Here is a 13,469-nt window from a genome sequence, read left to right as displayed (position 1 = left end):
CAGAGTGCCTTTATAACTGCTGTGTTACAGGTGTTAGGAGAAAAAACAACACACTTTGAAACATTTTAAAATCATTTATTATCATTTCTAGGCATGAAATAAAGGAAGTATCACTTCTTTACAAAATGTTTATGTGTTGTGTTTGTGCAAAAAGGAAGAACGGGGACTGATAAACTGTAGAGCATCACTCAGGTGGAATAAGGAGAGGAAAAGAGAGGCAGAAACCTCTCATGCACCTGTGGAACACAACTGCACGTTGAGTTTACTTAAAACACGCACAACACCACAGGATACTTGGGCTTCTCTATACATTCTCACCGCTCATTTTCCTCACTCTTGAGAGATAATTCCACACCCATTGAATTCTGAGTATTGATTAAAGGGATAATTCATCCAGAAATGAAAATTGGTTTGTTTACTCACACTCATGTTGTTTCAAACCTGTACTTTGTTCTTCCTTCAGAGACTTCAGTTTTAGAACGCAAAGATTGTGAGTGAAATATTCTTTTCTGGATGAACTATCCCTTTAATGCCCTTTAGAATGTTTTCGACCAATCAGGTCTAACCAATGGAATGGAAAGATATAGGGTGACATATTAAATGCAACATTTTCAGTGACATCCATAGCAGGGATGTTTTACACAATGGAATTATCCAATCAGAGACCTGCAGAGCCGTGCGATACATGAAAATCAGAGTACTTTTAGACATCTACACACTACCTCCTACATATGCATGACCACACTAGCACAGACGGGCACTATGGGAGCGTAACTCTATAGCATGCAATGACGATGCGTCGTTACTTTATTGTCTGAATTTTGTAAAGCACTTTGAGCAAGGGAAAAGCGCTATATAAACTGAATTACTATTCCAGTGGTGTAGCCTTGAGCGCTGACTAAATCAAAGTGACCTGTAACACAGCTATCTTGGTATCAAAACAGATAGCAGTCGGGTATCACAAGACAGCATGGAGTCCGTTCTGATAGAAATCTCGCACTGTGCACTCTCTTAAATTGAATCTGAATTTAATACCACTTAAAAAGGAACAGCAATTACCAGCCAGCCAGGGAGAAAAAGGACATTGCTAATTGCATTGAAATGACAGCTATCCAATGGAGTTTCTTGCTAACACACTGACACACACAGACATACTCACATGCACTTGTACAAACACATACAGGCCTCCTGATGTTGCCAATGATGAATAACATCTATAATCTCTCTTCATAAATACCAAATTGCACCCACATACATACAACACACAAAATACAAAAACAGACAGTAATCATGTCATGATACAAGACTAATATTAGTGGCAGTGTCCTGAAGGGAAGCGAATATCTTAAGCACGATAAGACACTGTGATGATTCAGGGAGGATCAGAGGAAAATTGATTTTGCCTGGAAACCTGTGTAATGTGCATTACTGGGATGCACTTAAGAGTGACATCATTTGCTGGAGATGAAAGTATTGGCATGTGAAATCAAGCTCACGCTTAACAGCCAATGGGATTAGCTGAAGGGAGCACACTACGTTCATAGGTTTTGTATTGTATAAAAAATGATAAAACCCCTCCTGTGTCTGCCTGCCTGTGAATCATCGTGAGAAACGAAAGAATCTGGAACTTAGAGGCCAAACTACAGAACCTCACAATACATACTTCAAAACAAGTTATTATTATGCATGTGTACATGTATCAGTGTGTATCTGCACATTTTTATATTGCTAAGATGTTCTTCAATACTGACTCTCTCTCTCTCTCCAAACAGAGAGTGTGTGTGTGGGGGGGTAACTTTAAAGGTGGACTCAGTAATTTAAAAAAAAAGCGTTTTACAGCTAAACAAATTAATAACACTTTTGAAATATGTTTAAATATCAGCCCAAACTGCTGTTTTTTTTTTTGTTGTTTTTTTACATGGCGTAGAAATCACATGACTAGCTGAATACTACTTTATCTCTTTATCTCGAAGACCCCTCCTATCATTAGACACTTTCATTCATTATAAACTGATCACAGTTGACAGAGCATTTCTACAATCTAAAACTATTGGTTTTGTGTTATTCTACCTCCACACCACTAGGTGTCAGTGCGGGTCCAAGACCAGTTTCAAGTGACCAGTGCAACGAACAAAAATTACTGAGTGCATCTTTAACATCACAAAAATATGGTTCAGGTTTGCTCATAAGCCATTTGAGTCAGATTTATTTACTATGCATCAAATTTGGTCACAAATCAAATTTTGTTTTGTCACATCATTTTACGTTTGAATGCTACAGTGCTCCTATGGTTATGACATCTAGGGTTTGTGATATTTACATTATGAGATGTGACACTAAGACTATATGACTTTCAAGTGACATTTCCTTGCACCGATATTAAAACAGCTGTTAAAGGCTGAGAAAGAACAAGGCCATTTTCAGAGGTTTGTGAGAAAGGCATTGCCAAATATCTGATTGAGTTTTGTAAACCTTAGATTGCATTTCAAACCTTGTGCTTTGCCAAAAATCTCTATATATATTTTTTAATTTAATGTCAGCATACATTACAATGTTGTTTAATTAGTGGTTGAGTACTTTAGTCAGGCTTAAATGTGAGGTAGTGATCATCAGTTAGAAAATCTACCCACAAACCTCCAGTCTATCAGATCTGCCCACACTTCAAGACGTTGATACGAATATCGAGTTAGCTACCATCCCCACTACTCACTGTGATTTAACATCAGCTCCCACAGATAGTGTGGTATTAGCGGGTTCCTGGACTCATACAACATTAACAGGCAGTGGTGTTCAGGTTTTACTGGAGGCACCAGGAATATATGTAAACTGATATGTGAGACTGTATTGTCTAACAACTATGACTATAAATCCAAAATTATTTGTGGAACATTGTAGCAACACAAACAATCCAGATCTTCTTACAAACCATGTCCACTTGCTCCTCAAGCAAATTTTACATTCTGCTTGCGCCACTTTTGCGCACTGTATTTCAGCATAAAAAAGTGTCTTATTCACTAACCACCTGCAATCACTGCCATTCTTTTTAACCCAAACACACCTGCTTTTCTGTAATTTGTCTATGTTTGAGTACATTTTTGATTGTGGGATTAATTCATCAAATGATGAATGAAATAATCACATGATGGTATGCAACCGAGAATGCTTTTTACATTTTAGAAAGCCAGTTCAGGTGTTTGTATCGCAGTGATTTTCGAGATTCTGTAAGGTGCCAGTAAAAGTACAGCATATTGCAGTAGTCTGCTGTATCCTCCACAACTGAGCACTCACTCAATATTTTGTCGCATTTTCCTCTTCACCTGATTTGCATAATTGCTTTTGTGAACCTAGCGCCAAAATGGTGCTAGGATCAATTCATTCCAATCACAATGCACCACACAACTCACTAATGATGGAGACAGCCTCACTATTTAGATATATCAGACACAGCTCACTCAATGAAGCAAACCTGTTTACATATACTGTTGCCAACATCTGTTTCTGGTCAACCATTTTTTTTTTCATCCAATTTTTAAACAAATTTTTTTAACTTCGTGGAAAGAGTTCAACAGCAATATTTTTGTTACTGACTGAACAGGAAATGTGCACTGTCACATCTCTGGACAAGAACATCCATAGGTTGGATTGATAGAAGAAGATTCTCAAAAATGTCCTCCAGGCACAGAGTCACAGATTAGTCTATGAAGGATTGTGATTATTATTATTTTTTTTTTTTTTGGTGAAATGGTATTTCTTCCTTCTGCTTTGCACTTCTGTAGTTCCCTCATTCATCTCCCTTGTCAAAATGACATGTTGACTTGCATGGGTCAAAGTGACACATGATTCTTCCACTTTTCCAGTCCTCTGACAGCAGAAGGTTGGTCGCTTTCTCAGTATTAGTCCAGCTATTTGGATTCTCCGACTGGTCGAAATGAGGCAGAGATGATCTCATAAAGAATGAAAATGACTAATGTCCCATGTTCCTGTGTGCCTTTCCCCAAATTCAACCACAGTAACTTGGATTACGGAACTGATAATATAATTTATTTTCTCAATATCTTCATGCAGTGATGTATTATTTCTGTGAAGGGAGATTTATCTTTGTACACTTTCTTGGAATATCCCAGACAGCCTCCCTCATTCTGTATTAAATTAGCCAATGGTGTAAGGTCAGAAATGCTTCTTCTCTCGAACTCTGCTACAGGGTGATTACATATTAGTAAACTGAGTGGATTTACAGTGGATCTTTCTATTGATGCATGTTAATTGTATTAAAAGTGAGACTCAAAAGACTGAGACTGAACCCACCCCCTTAGGAAGTCATTTAGCTCTTCTTTGTTGTTAAGACTAGTGTCTCGATTGTCTGTGGTGGTTAATACACTAGGAGGAGGCAGGAATGCGGCTGTGGTTTTAATCTCAGTTGGTGGCAGCTCCATCAGTGCTTGAAGGTGGTGCACTGTCATTGGGGGCAGCCGAGTCTAGACCTCCACTGGAGATGAGCTCAGGAGTTTTGACTGAGCTTTTCCCAGTATCAGGGGTTTTGCCCTTCACATCCAGCCCAGGAGATATGGGTGCACTTGGCTCTGACTCGATGTCAGCCTTGGATTCGGGAGTACCATTTGTGGTTGGTTTTGAGTCGAGAATCTGCGAGACTGGTGGTTTAGACTGTGGAGTAGGTGAACTTGGTTTAGGCTCAGGAGAAACCAGTTTAGGATCCGGAGTCTTGGGATCAGGTGTTGGGCTCGCAGCAGGTTTCTGTTCAGGAGTGCCAACTTTAGCTGGTGTGGGTTCAGGAGTAGGTGAAACTGCTGGTTTGGCATCTGGAGTAACAGCTGGTTTTGCTTCAGGAGTTGGTGTAACTGCTTTGGGAGGTTCAGGGGTTGGACTTGGAATTGGTTTAACTTCAGTTGTTGGTTTCGGATCAGGTGTCACAGGTTGCTTGGGATCTGGTGATGGGCTTAAGGTCGGTTTTGTTTCTGGTGGTGGTGAGATGGTCATTTTCGGTTCAGGTGTAGCTGCAGGTTTGGGTTCAGGTGTTGGTGTGACCGCAGGCTTAGGTTCAGGTTCAGGTGTTACTGCTGGTTTGGGTTCGGGAGAAGGTGGTGGAGGAGCAGTCAACTTGGCCACGGGTGCTGGTTTCAGATCAGTGGTTGGTGCTGGTTTTGGAGGTGAGGGGGCTGTCTTTGACTCTGGAGCTTGGTTGGGAACGGCTTTGACATCAGGGGCAGCAGAAGAACTCAATGCATCAGAATCTGCTATGGCTGCTGTTGGTGCATCAGTGTCACTGTCAAGCGGGAGCCCAGTGGTATTAAATCCTACTCCAGAGTCACTGGTCTCCATGTTCCTCTCTTGAAGGCTTGGCTCTTTAGTAGACACCTCCAAACCCTGAGGAACATACTCAGAACTTAGCGTTCCTAGAGCATTTTCACAACATTCAACATAATTCAGCATTTTGTATAGAGCAAATGCTTGAGGTTTAGATATACAGATAGAACTAGTGATTAAAATGTCTTTCAGTGTTCTGGTGCTCACCTTAATGCTGACCTCTGTGCTTTGTGATTTCTCAGTGATGTCTTCTTTCTGTGACAGGGCCGGGGCTTCATCATTCTGACGGGTGCAGGCATCTTTGACAACCTGCAAAAAATATGAGCACAGTGCTTAGCGAGTAAAACTTTTTTCTTTCTCCTTTCATGTTGGAGATGACAAGAAATACGAATATGAAGCATAAGGCAAATGTTTGTACTTTACATTTCTCACATATTGACACTTCAGCATAATTATTCAAGTAATTTAATATACTGTAACTTTTTTTTGCCATACAATATTCACAGAAATATCCCATTCCATTTTGGCTTTGATCATTTTCACCTTTCATACAAAGACATAATTATAAAGATTGATAAATAAAAATGAAAAATGAAATTAGCCTCATTTGTTTGGAGATGCCACTTATTTTGTATCTTATATCTAATTCAATGACATTCGTATATTTATAAGTCCAAACACTGTTTAAGGCCACTGAATATTCAATTGTTTTTATTCATATTTTGGTGGCGAGATAGGTGGTAAATACCTGTCTGAAGGCATCTCCCTCCACTTTGCCTGCATTCTGGGCTTTCTCCTCAATGGCTCTGGCCTTTGCTGCACGTTTGCGTATCTTCACCAGACATGACACCAAGCACACCAACAGCAGTAACACCAAAAATGCCACCAGAGCAATGATAGCAATATAGAGTTTAGGAAGCCTGTACGCTGAGAGAGGAAGATACACATCAATAATTCCAAAACATGAACGTTAAATTAACTTTTCATTTCATTTCCCTTTGTCACATTGTATATCCTCACGTTGTATCTCCAGGTGGACATCAGACACCAGGAATCCCTGACGGTCAGTCACACTGAAAACTCCAGCATCGCTGGCCCTCACATCCGTCAGAAGACAGAAAGAATCCTCCAACGAGAGACGACCCTCAAGATCCACGTTAAGAGGCAGGCTGAGCTCTCCGTTATCCATAATCAGATACTTATGTTTATCAGACTGAGGGATGTACAGAAGGCGAGCTAAAGAGCTATTCATGTGCAAGTTTATTTTCAGAGTGCCACCGTATGAAAGGGTCTCAAATATCTGATGTGCTGGTAGAAAGAAAGAAGGAAGGAGAAAAAGAAAGGAAAGCTGTTACTAGAGCTAAGATGATGTCATGAGAGCGAAGAAAGAAGAAAAAGAATCGTCAGGGAGGAGAAAGCATAAATATTTTAGGGAATAAATGCTGCAGGCAGAAAATGACAGACTCTATTCCATCTGTCTCTCTTCCTCTCTTTGTACTTCCTTTCTTTTTATGTTTTATAATGTACCTGAAGAGTTCTCTGCAGACTGTACACTTTCAAAAATAAAAGTTATTTATTGGCATCAATGGTTGCATGGAGAACTTTTAACATTTATGAAAGCTTTCCATTGCACAACAAGTTCTTGATAGTGGAAAATACTTCTTGTTCTTTACACTGGTTCTTTTAAGAACTGTTCACTGAAAGATTTTTTGATGAACCCAGAATGGTTATTGCATGACATTGCTGCAAAACAACTTTTAGAAGCTTTTATTTTTAAGAGTGTATATTACATACAAACAACCTCCTGTTGTATATTTCACACTCTCAGGATACCAAAAGTTTTTGTATGATGAACGCTAAACAGTTTTCCTACATTAGTTTCATATATCTCACATCACTCTGCGGCCTCTTTCTCTTCGTGAAATCAAATAATATCACCACAAATCAATACTTCCATTTATTTATAGACAATGTAATGTGCGGGGAAATGCACAGCTCTTCGGTTATAATTAGTGCAAAATAAATCTCTTCAGAATGATACAAGAACCTTCTACTTCACACAGTGGTCCTATTTATCCTTCACATATTTTATTTCTCCTTCAAAATGTTCTCCATAGCTAATCATATATTAATATTGTATTGTATTGATTAGGAAATTAATATGTTATTTGAAAATAATATAAGTGCGTTTTGCCTTCTCTCTTCTTCCCACTCTCACCTTTCACGTTCAGGCAGATCTTCTTCTGGACTTTCCCAATGGAATCACTAAAGGTGTAACTGCCTTCATCAGCCCCTGTAACGGCATGCAAAGTGAACTTTTGAGGAGTGATCTCAACGCGGTCCAGGTAATTCTCCTTGGGCGTTCCGTCAGCATTCAGCAGCTCGTCAGCCGGCAATGATGTCTGATTGGCCTCCACAGTGCTGTGGCGAAAGCCCACACGCACTGGCTCCGAGTTATCATGCAGTGATACATGAAAATCTAAGCCGTACATAACGATGACCTCACTTGAGCAATCTGGAAAAATGAGAGAGAGAAAGGAGAGGAACACATGAGACGGTACTTGCCCTGCATTTGAAAAGTGTATAGTATGAACTATTAGATAAACTACTATATACATTGAAATTAAACTAATGTAGCAGGAACAATTGTTAGTTCTAAATACATCAATTATCTGTACTCCCCCTTAAAATTGGTATTTTGGTCTGTCCCATGTCAGATGTAGATGCCAGACCTTCTCGACTGTATCCAACAAAATCAAAACATCTTCCAATGAATTGACATTCAGTTCATTTTAGTAAAACAAATTTGAATTGTTAAAAATGTTATTATTTCAAACAGAAAACAAGATTATTTTGCTTACCCCATTGGCAGATTATTTTTACTTGTTTCAAGCAAAAACTCACTTAAAGTAAAAAAAATTTTACTTCTTGATTTAAGAATTTTTAGATATTGTGGCTGGAAACAAGACAAAAAATCTAAGTAAGAAAAGCATTTTTTGCAGTGTGGGAAATATACGTTTAGCAGTAACTACAAACCAGCATATATTGAATGACAGCTTTGCTTTATTCTTTTTAATTTAATCCATTTTATCTGTTTAATTTGAACGTTTATTAGGAAAAAAACGACGTTGCGTGACTGCAAACCCCATAAATAAAACAGCTCATATCATCAGCTCAGTTTGACTTTCCTAAGCACTTCCTTTCTCTGACTAATTGTTAAATAGAAAAAAAAGCCAAGTGCCAGTAAGCACAGCTGATAATGGAAGAAACCGATAGCTGGGTAGAGAGAAAAAAGGATCTTTAGGTAGAGAAGAACGGAAGGCAACCAGAGTGGCTTGACAGAGCTACAATTACTGCAGCAGGTCATTAAACCTCCCTTACTGTTCACCACATGACTTCCTATAATAATGGAAGTCACTCAGAGCTATTCTAGGGCGTATGTGTGAGCGTCCAATGTAGTGTACAAGTACAAAATGTGCGAACAATTTTTTGGTAAATTATGCACTACCTCTAACATAGAGTGTGATGCGTGTAACATCCTCTGGATTTTGGTTAGATGTGATGGTGTAGACCCCTTCATCACTTTCTCCAACGTTCTCCAAGATCAGGTGGCTCGAAGCAGAGTTGAGTTTGGCACGGAGATCCACCACCTTTCCAGAACTCATCAGCGACTTCTCTTGGCTTCGGGCAATCGAAGCCCGGAACGTCACGTCAGCTCCATCGGCCGGCACGGGGATATGGAAGTCTTCCCGAAAAAACAGAGTCTGAGACATCTCTTGGGCTACAAGAAAAACAAAGATATATATTTGGGTATTTTACTTTTCACTTCTTTTTTTTTTTAATAAACAACAAATATTAAAAAGCAACTTGTGTTTATGTTTTACCTTTCAGAGTTGCAGAGAATGCTAAAAAGCCAAAAGCACAATTTTTTGATTAACAAACACATTCATTAGCCAAACTAATGTGACATCAACTAGTCAAATCATACAGAAACTGACAATGTACTTTATGCAATATTTGAATATTCATTATTACTACATTTACATTCATTCTTTTGTATTTGGATAATTATTTTTTTATTTATTTATTTATTTAATAGGGACAGTGCTCATTAATCAACAGTCAAAATACTGTAAATAAGCCAAAGTTGGCCCAACGGGCTAATTTCCATCTGTTGCTCCTTGCCGGATTTTAAAAAAGGCAACCTAAAATTAAAAGAAATAATTGAACACAAGTAACAAGACACATTTGTTAAATGAATTTAGGAATCAATAATGAAAAATGAACCACTGTTCATGACACCGTTTCATACTGTCTGACATTTTTAACGTATTAATATGACAATTCATAGGGAAAGACATTTTTAAAAGTTTATTTGAATATTTTAAAGAATTAAAGAACATTTTTAGTTAACACATGCCATTTGATAAGAGTTAAAGTACAAATATTAACTTTTCAAATCACATGTAGTAATTTACTGTCTTTTTCTATTTGGAAATATGACCACACATTTCAACTTTGAGTTTTGAGTTGAAATTCCAATCTACAAGTTATGAAAACTACAGCTTTCTATCAGAAAATGCAGTATGGCAAATATACCCATTAGAGATGGCACTTTTAATTCCCCGGGCATTTTGGGTCAGATATTCATTTTATAACTAAAAGCTATGTACGTATGGTATACAGTCCCTGCAAGCGGGTACATTCAATACTCCCATGCCGTTTGTGGGAACATTACAGCACTTAGAGATGATGCATTGAGCATCAGGGCTGTAATTTAAAAAAAAAAAAAAAAAAAATTACAATAGCTATTAGCATGTCAGAGCCACTGACCTTAACATTTCAGTACAAAAAAACAACACTTAAGTTATGTAATGTTGATAATGATACAGATCAAGCACTGAATGGATTCACAAGGAATCTTTCTTACCTGAGTAAAACAGCATGCTTAAGATGAGCAGCCTCAGATTCTGCATATTGGCACTGAAAACATTTACACATAGAAATGCATTTACATTCAAAGAGGATTTAAATTCTAAACACTGACATTGTGAATGTGTAAGTTTCATTGGTATGTTGCTGAAGTTCTCTCACATTCCAGCTAGACAAAAAAGAAAAAACTGATAAAAATCAATTGAGTGCTTTGATGTGGAGCTGTGAATAGGGTGTAACGGCAAAACAACTTACTTTATGTTAATGTTAGACAGATGTCTATGGCTCTGTTTTTCAGCTTTTATGGCTGATGTGTCAGCTCTGGCTTAGATCATCAGGCCATGGATCTAAAAGGGCTCTGTTGACAAATGAGCCTCTTTAAAGAGCTATTTGGACATGTCAGTAATTGTGGGTTTATTGGCTTGTCTTGTGCGTTGCTTATCTAACCAACATTGATCTGGATTCTCAGAGGGATTTATAATAAATAATAAGCAACAGTCTTGTTGCTTCAGTTATTTTATTATTCAGATTCCCAGTTAAGAGATCTCAGAAATACATTTCATTATTAATTATACTTTTAGATAAAGCGATGTCTGTATAAATGGAACGAGAAGCATATGACATCAACTGGGTGGATCATTATCTTCATAATCAGAAGGAGATTTAATGACTGAAGACATTAAAAATGTGAGAGAAAATGAAATCAGACTCAGTCTGTTAGCCTGGCTTGTTCTACAAAAAGTCTCTCTCTGATGTTTAAAACTAAATAGTGCGTTTCAATTCAGCAGAAAATGCAGAACTTTCTTTTCAGAGCAGATTCCACGTGGGCCTTCTCATAAATACTATTATTTACTATTTTTTATGGGTTTTAAAAAAAACATTTAGCCAATTAATCATTTTGGAGTAAAAGATCAAATAAATATATTGTCTATAGAAATAAAACGATATTGTTAATTTTCATTACATTTACTGGCCTGGAAATTTTTTTTTTTTTTATTCACTATTTTAAATTCCCTAAAATATTTTTCTGTGACAACACTTTATAGTTGATAATGACACAGAAACCCTTTTAAATTATAATTTGCACTAAACTTACACTTAACCTAATACATAAATTATAATTCATTTTAATTTTATTATAGGTGGTAATGGCAGGTATGATGTATGGTAATCTGTAATGTGGAAATATTAGGACAAACACATTAATTCACAAATGAAAGAAGCCAACACTTCATGCATAATGACATAGAAAGAATCTTAAGAAAACCTTTGCCAGGCCAGACATATTAGACAGCGAGGAAAGCATCCAGAACAGCAGACATGCATTTAGGCCATTCAGTGATTTCATAACAGACTTCTGCCCAGACGCTCAACTATTGCATTTGAACATTTTATTGCCATTCAGTTGCAAAAATTAGAAAAACAGCAAATGAGCTTCTCTCGCTCTCTCTAGACAATAAAACACATGTGCTGATGTGTAAATGCGTCAGCACTATTTTAGTTTCATATGGACAAAGCCATCTGGTCCACTTACATGCTTTCACTCTCTCTCTCTCTTTCTCTCAGTATGACACCTCTTACAGCAAGCTCACAGTTCCTCTCCTATAAGACACAGCATGTATAAAACATGGGCAATGTGGAGGTAGAAATGCAGACTGGGCGACAGGAAGCTCACACACAACATGCTTTTCTCCTGAGTACAATGCAAAAGCTGAATAGGAGCTCAAATCAAGCTGCTGCAAATATATGAACTGCAATATTGCATATTGGTAAATTACGCCAGTAGCAATCTGTGTAAACCAGGGAAATAAAAAGAGATGAACAGGAGCTCAGGGAAATCAACTTCAACCTTTGGAAAGGTGCTGTACCAAATTCATATGTGGTTATTGATGTTAGAAGCAGGTCGTCTCCTAAGAGACCAGGATGGGGCATCTGGAAATTACTTCCAGATCATACCATTTAGACTTATTTGACTACACTATCTCCTGGATCATAATCTATTTTAAAGCCTTGAATTAGATCAGGTCAAGGCGATACTGTAGTTAAAAGGGTCTGATATATGACATGAAAGGCGATGAGATCATGGCTGTGTCTCACAACCTAGTGAGCTGACTACCTAGGCTCCATTTTTAGGCATCATTATGGTTGAGAATATGGCGTATGGTTCAGCATCTGAATGGGTTTTGAGACACAGTCTGTATGTGTTATAAGCGGCGGGGGCGGCGGCAGCTCACATCTCCCCTCTATTTCTGACGAAAACCTTGTGTTATGATCTTTTCCCCTCCCAATCATAAAACTATTTGCCAGTCAAACAAATTTTCTGTCGGTCACAAGCTGAGAAAGATCGCCTACACATGTAGGGGTTATGATGGTGCACAGACGACAAAATGATACAGGCCAGTTGAGCCGCAGTACCGGCAAAATGAGCTGTGCACTCCCTGAGAATACAAAATCTAAATTATTAATTGCATTATTAAAATTATATTTATAGCTTATCGCGATAAAAAGGTCTATAATTATAATATTTGTTCTCATCGTTAATTGTCCTGTAATTTAATCTCAATGCGTATTTTAATAGCAACATTTCATGTTAATACAGGATGCTGAACCGGCGCTCGCGCGCTGACGGGGCATTAATGTGATGCTATGCAGAAACACGCGCAAATCTATTCTTCAACAAGCCGAAATGCTCCTCTAAATGACTAAATATGCATCTGACACCTTATTTCATTCGCTTTCCAACAGCAAACAGCAACTTTATCCAATAGGAAAAGTACCAGACGAAGCAGAAACTGCAGAATTTAACCCTTCAATTCCTGCAAGCCAAAGCCAGCTGCCCATTTATGACATCTCTGCCGCAAAATTGACATTCTCCCTTACCGTGTTCACCGCTCACCTCCAATATCCTCCTCAGCTGATAGTCTGTAATAGAAGGAAATTCCGTTATTCGTTCCTTTCTATCTCGAAGATCACTTAAGGACTAAGATGCACCTTAGGAATCTGTCCGGTATCTTGCAGCGTCTCGAGTGCGGTCGGTAGAGCCCGGCGCTTCAACCCCTTATGGGCGTGTCAGCGGATCTGAACACACACAGCCAACCTTTGCAGAACCGACGTGAGGGTCTTTAAGGTGTTCTTCAGATCGATTCATCACTGAGGCCAACGCCCTAATGAATATAAATGTGCACTAGACCATTTTGTCGTTTTTATCTACATTT

The 13,469-nt window shown here is 38.2% G+C and overlaps 1 protein-coding gene across 11 annotated transcripts; it reads right to left on the bottom strand.

The window, feature by feature from the left end:
• Nucleotides 1-54: 54 nt before the first annotated feature.
• On the bottom strand, nt 55-13,329 carry si:dkeyp-77h1.4 (cell surface glycoprotein 1). 11 transcript variants are annotated; one of them, XM_058746314.1, is made up of 11 exons: nt 13,246-13,329; nt 13,135-13,176; nt 11,789-11,856; nt 10,253-10,305; nt 9,207-9,227; nt 8,831-9,103; nt 7,541-7,837; nt 6,343-6,630; nt 6,071-6,249; nt 5,530-5,631; nt 55-5,382 (listed from the first exon to the last, which is right to left on the bottom strand). In XM_058746314.1, the coding sequence occupies exons 4-11, from the start codon at nt 10,296-10,298 to the stop codon at nt 4,414-4,416; spliced, it is 2,175 nt and encodes a 724-aa protein (XP_058602297.1). In that variant the 5' UTR covers nt 10,299-10,305; nt 11,789-11,856; nt 13,135-13,176; nt 13,246-13,329; the 3' UTR covers nt 55-4,413. The 11 variants fall into 11 exon arrangements, with proteins under 11 accessions (XP_058602297.1, XP_058602295.1, XP_058602301.1 ...); XM_058746312.1 differs by adding an exon at nt 10,510-10,612 and having other exon boundaries at nt 13,135-13,326; XM_058746318.1 differs by lacking the exon at nt 9,207-9,227 and adding an exon at nt 10,510-10,612 and having other exon boundaries at nt 13,135-13,326.
• Between the last annotated feature and the right edge of the window lie 140 nt (nt 13,330-13,469).

This window comes from Onychostoma macrolepis, chromosome 16 (assembly GCF_012432095.1).
Source record: "Onychostoma macrolepis isolate SWU-2019 chromosome 16, ASM1243209v1, whole genome shotgun sequence".
Lineage (NCBI taxonomy): Eukaryota > Metazoa > Chordata > Actinopteri > Cypriniformes > Cyprinidae > Onychostoma > Onychostoma macrolepis.
This window is presented reverse-complemented; position numbering and strand designations above follow the sequence as displayed.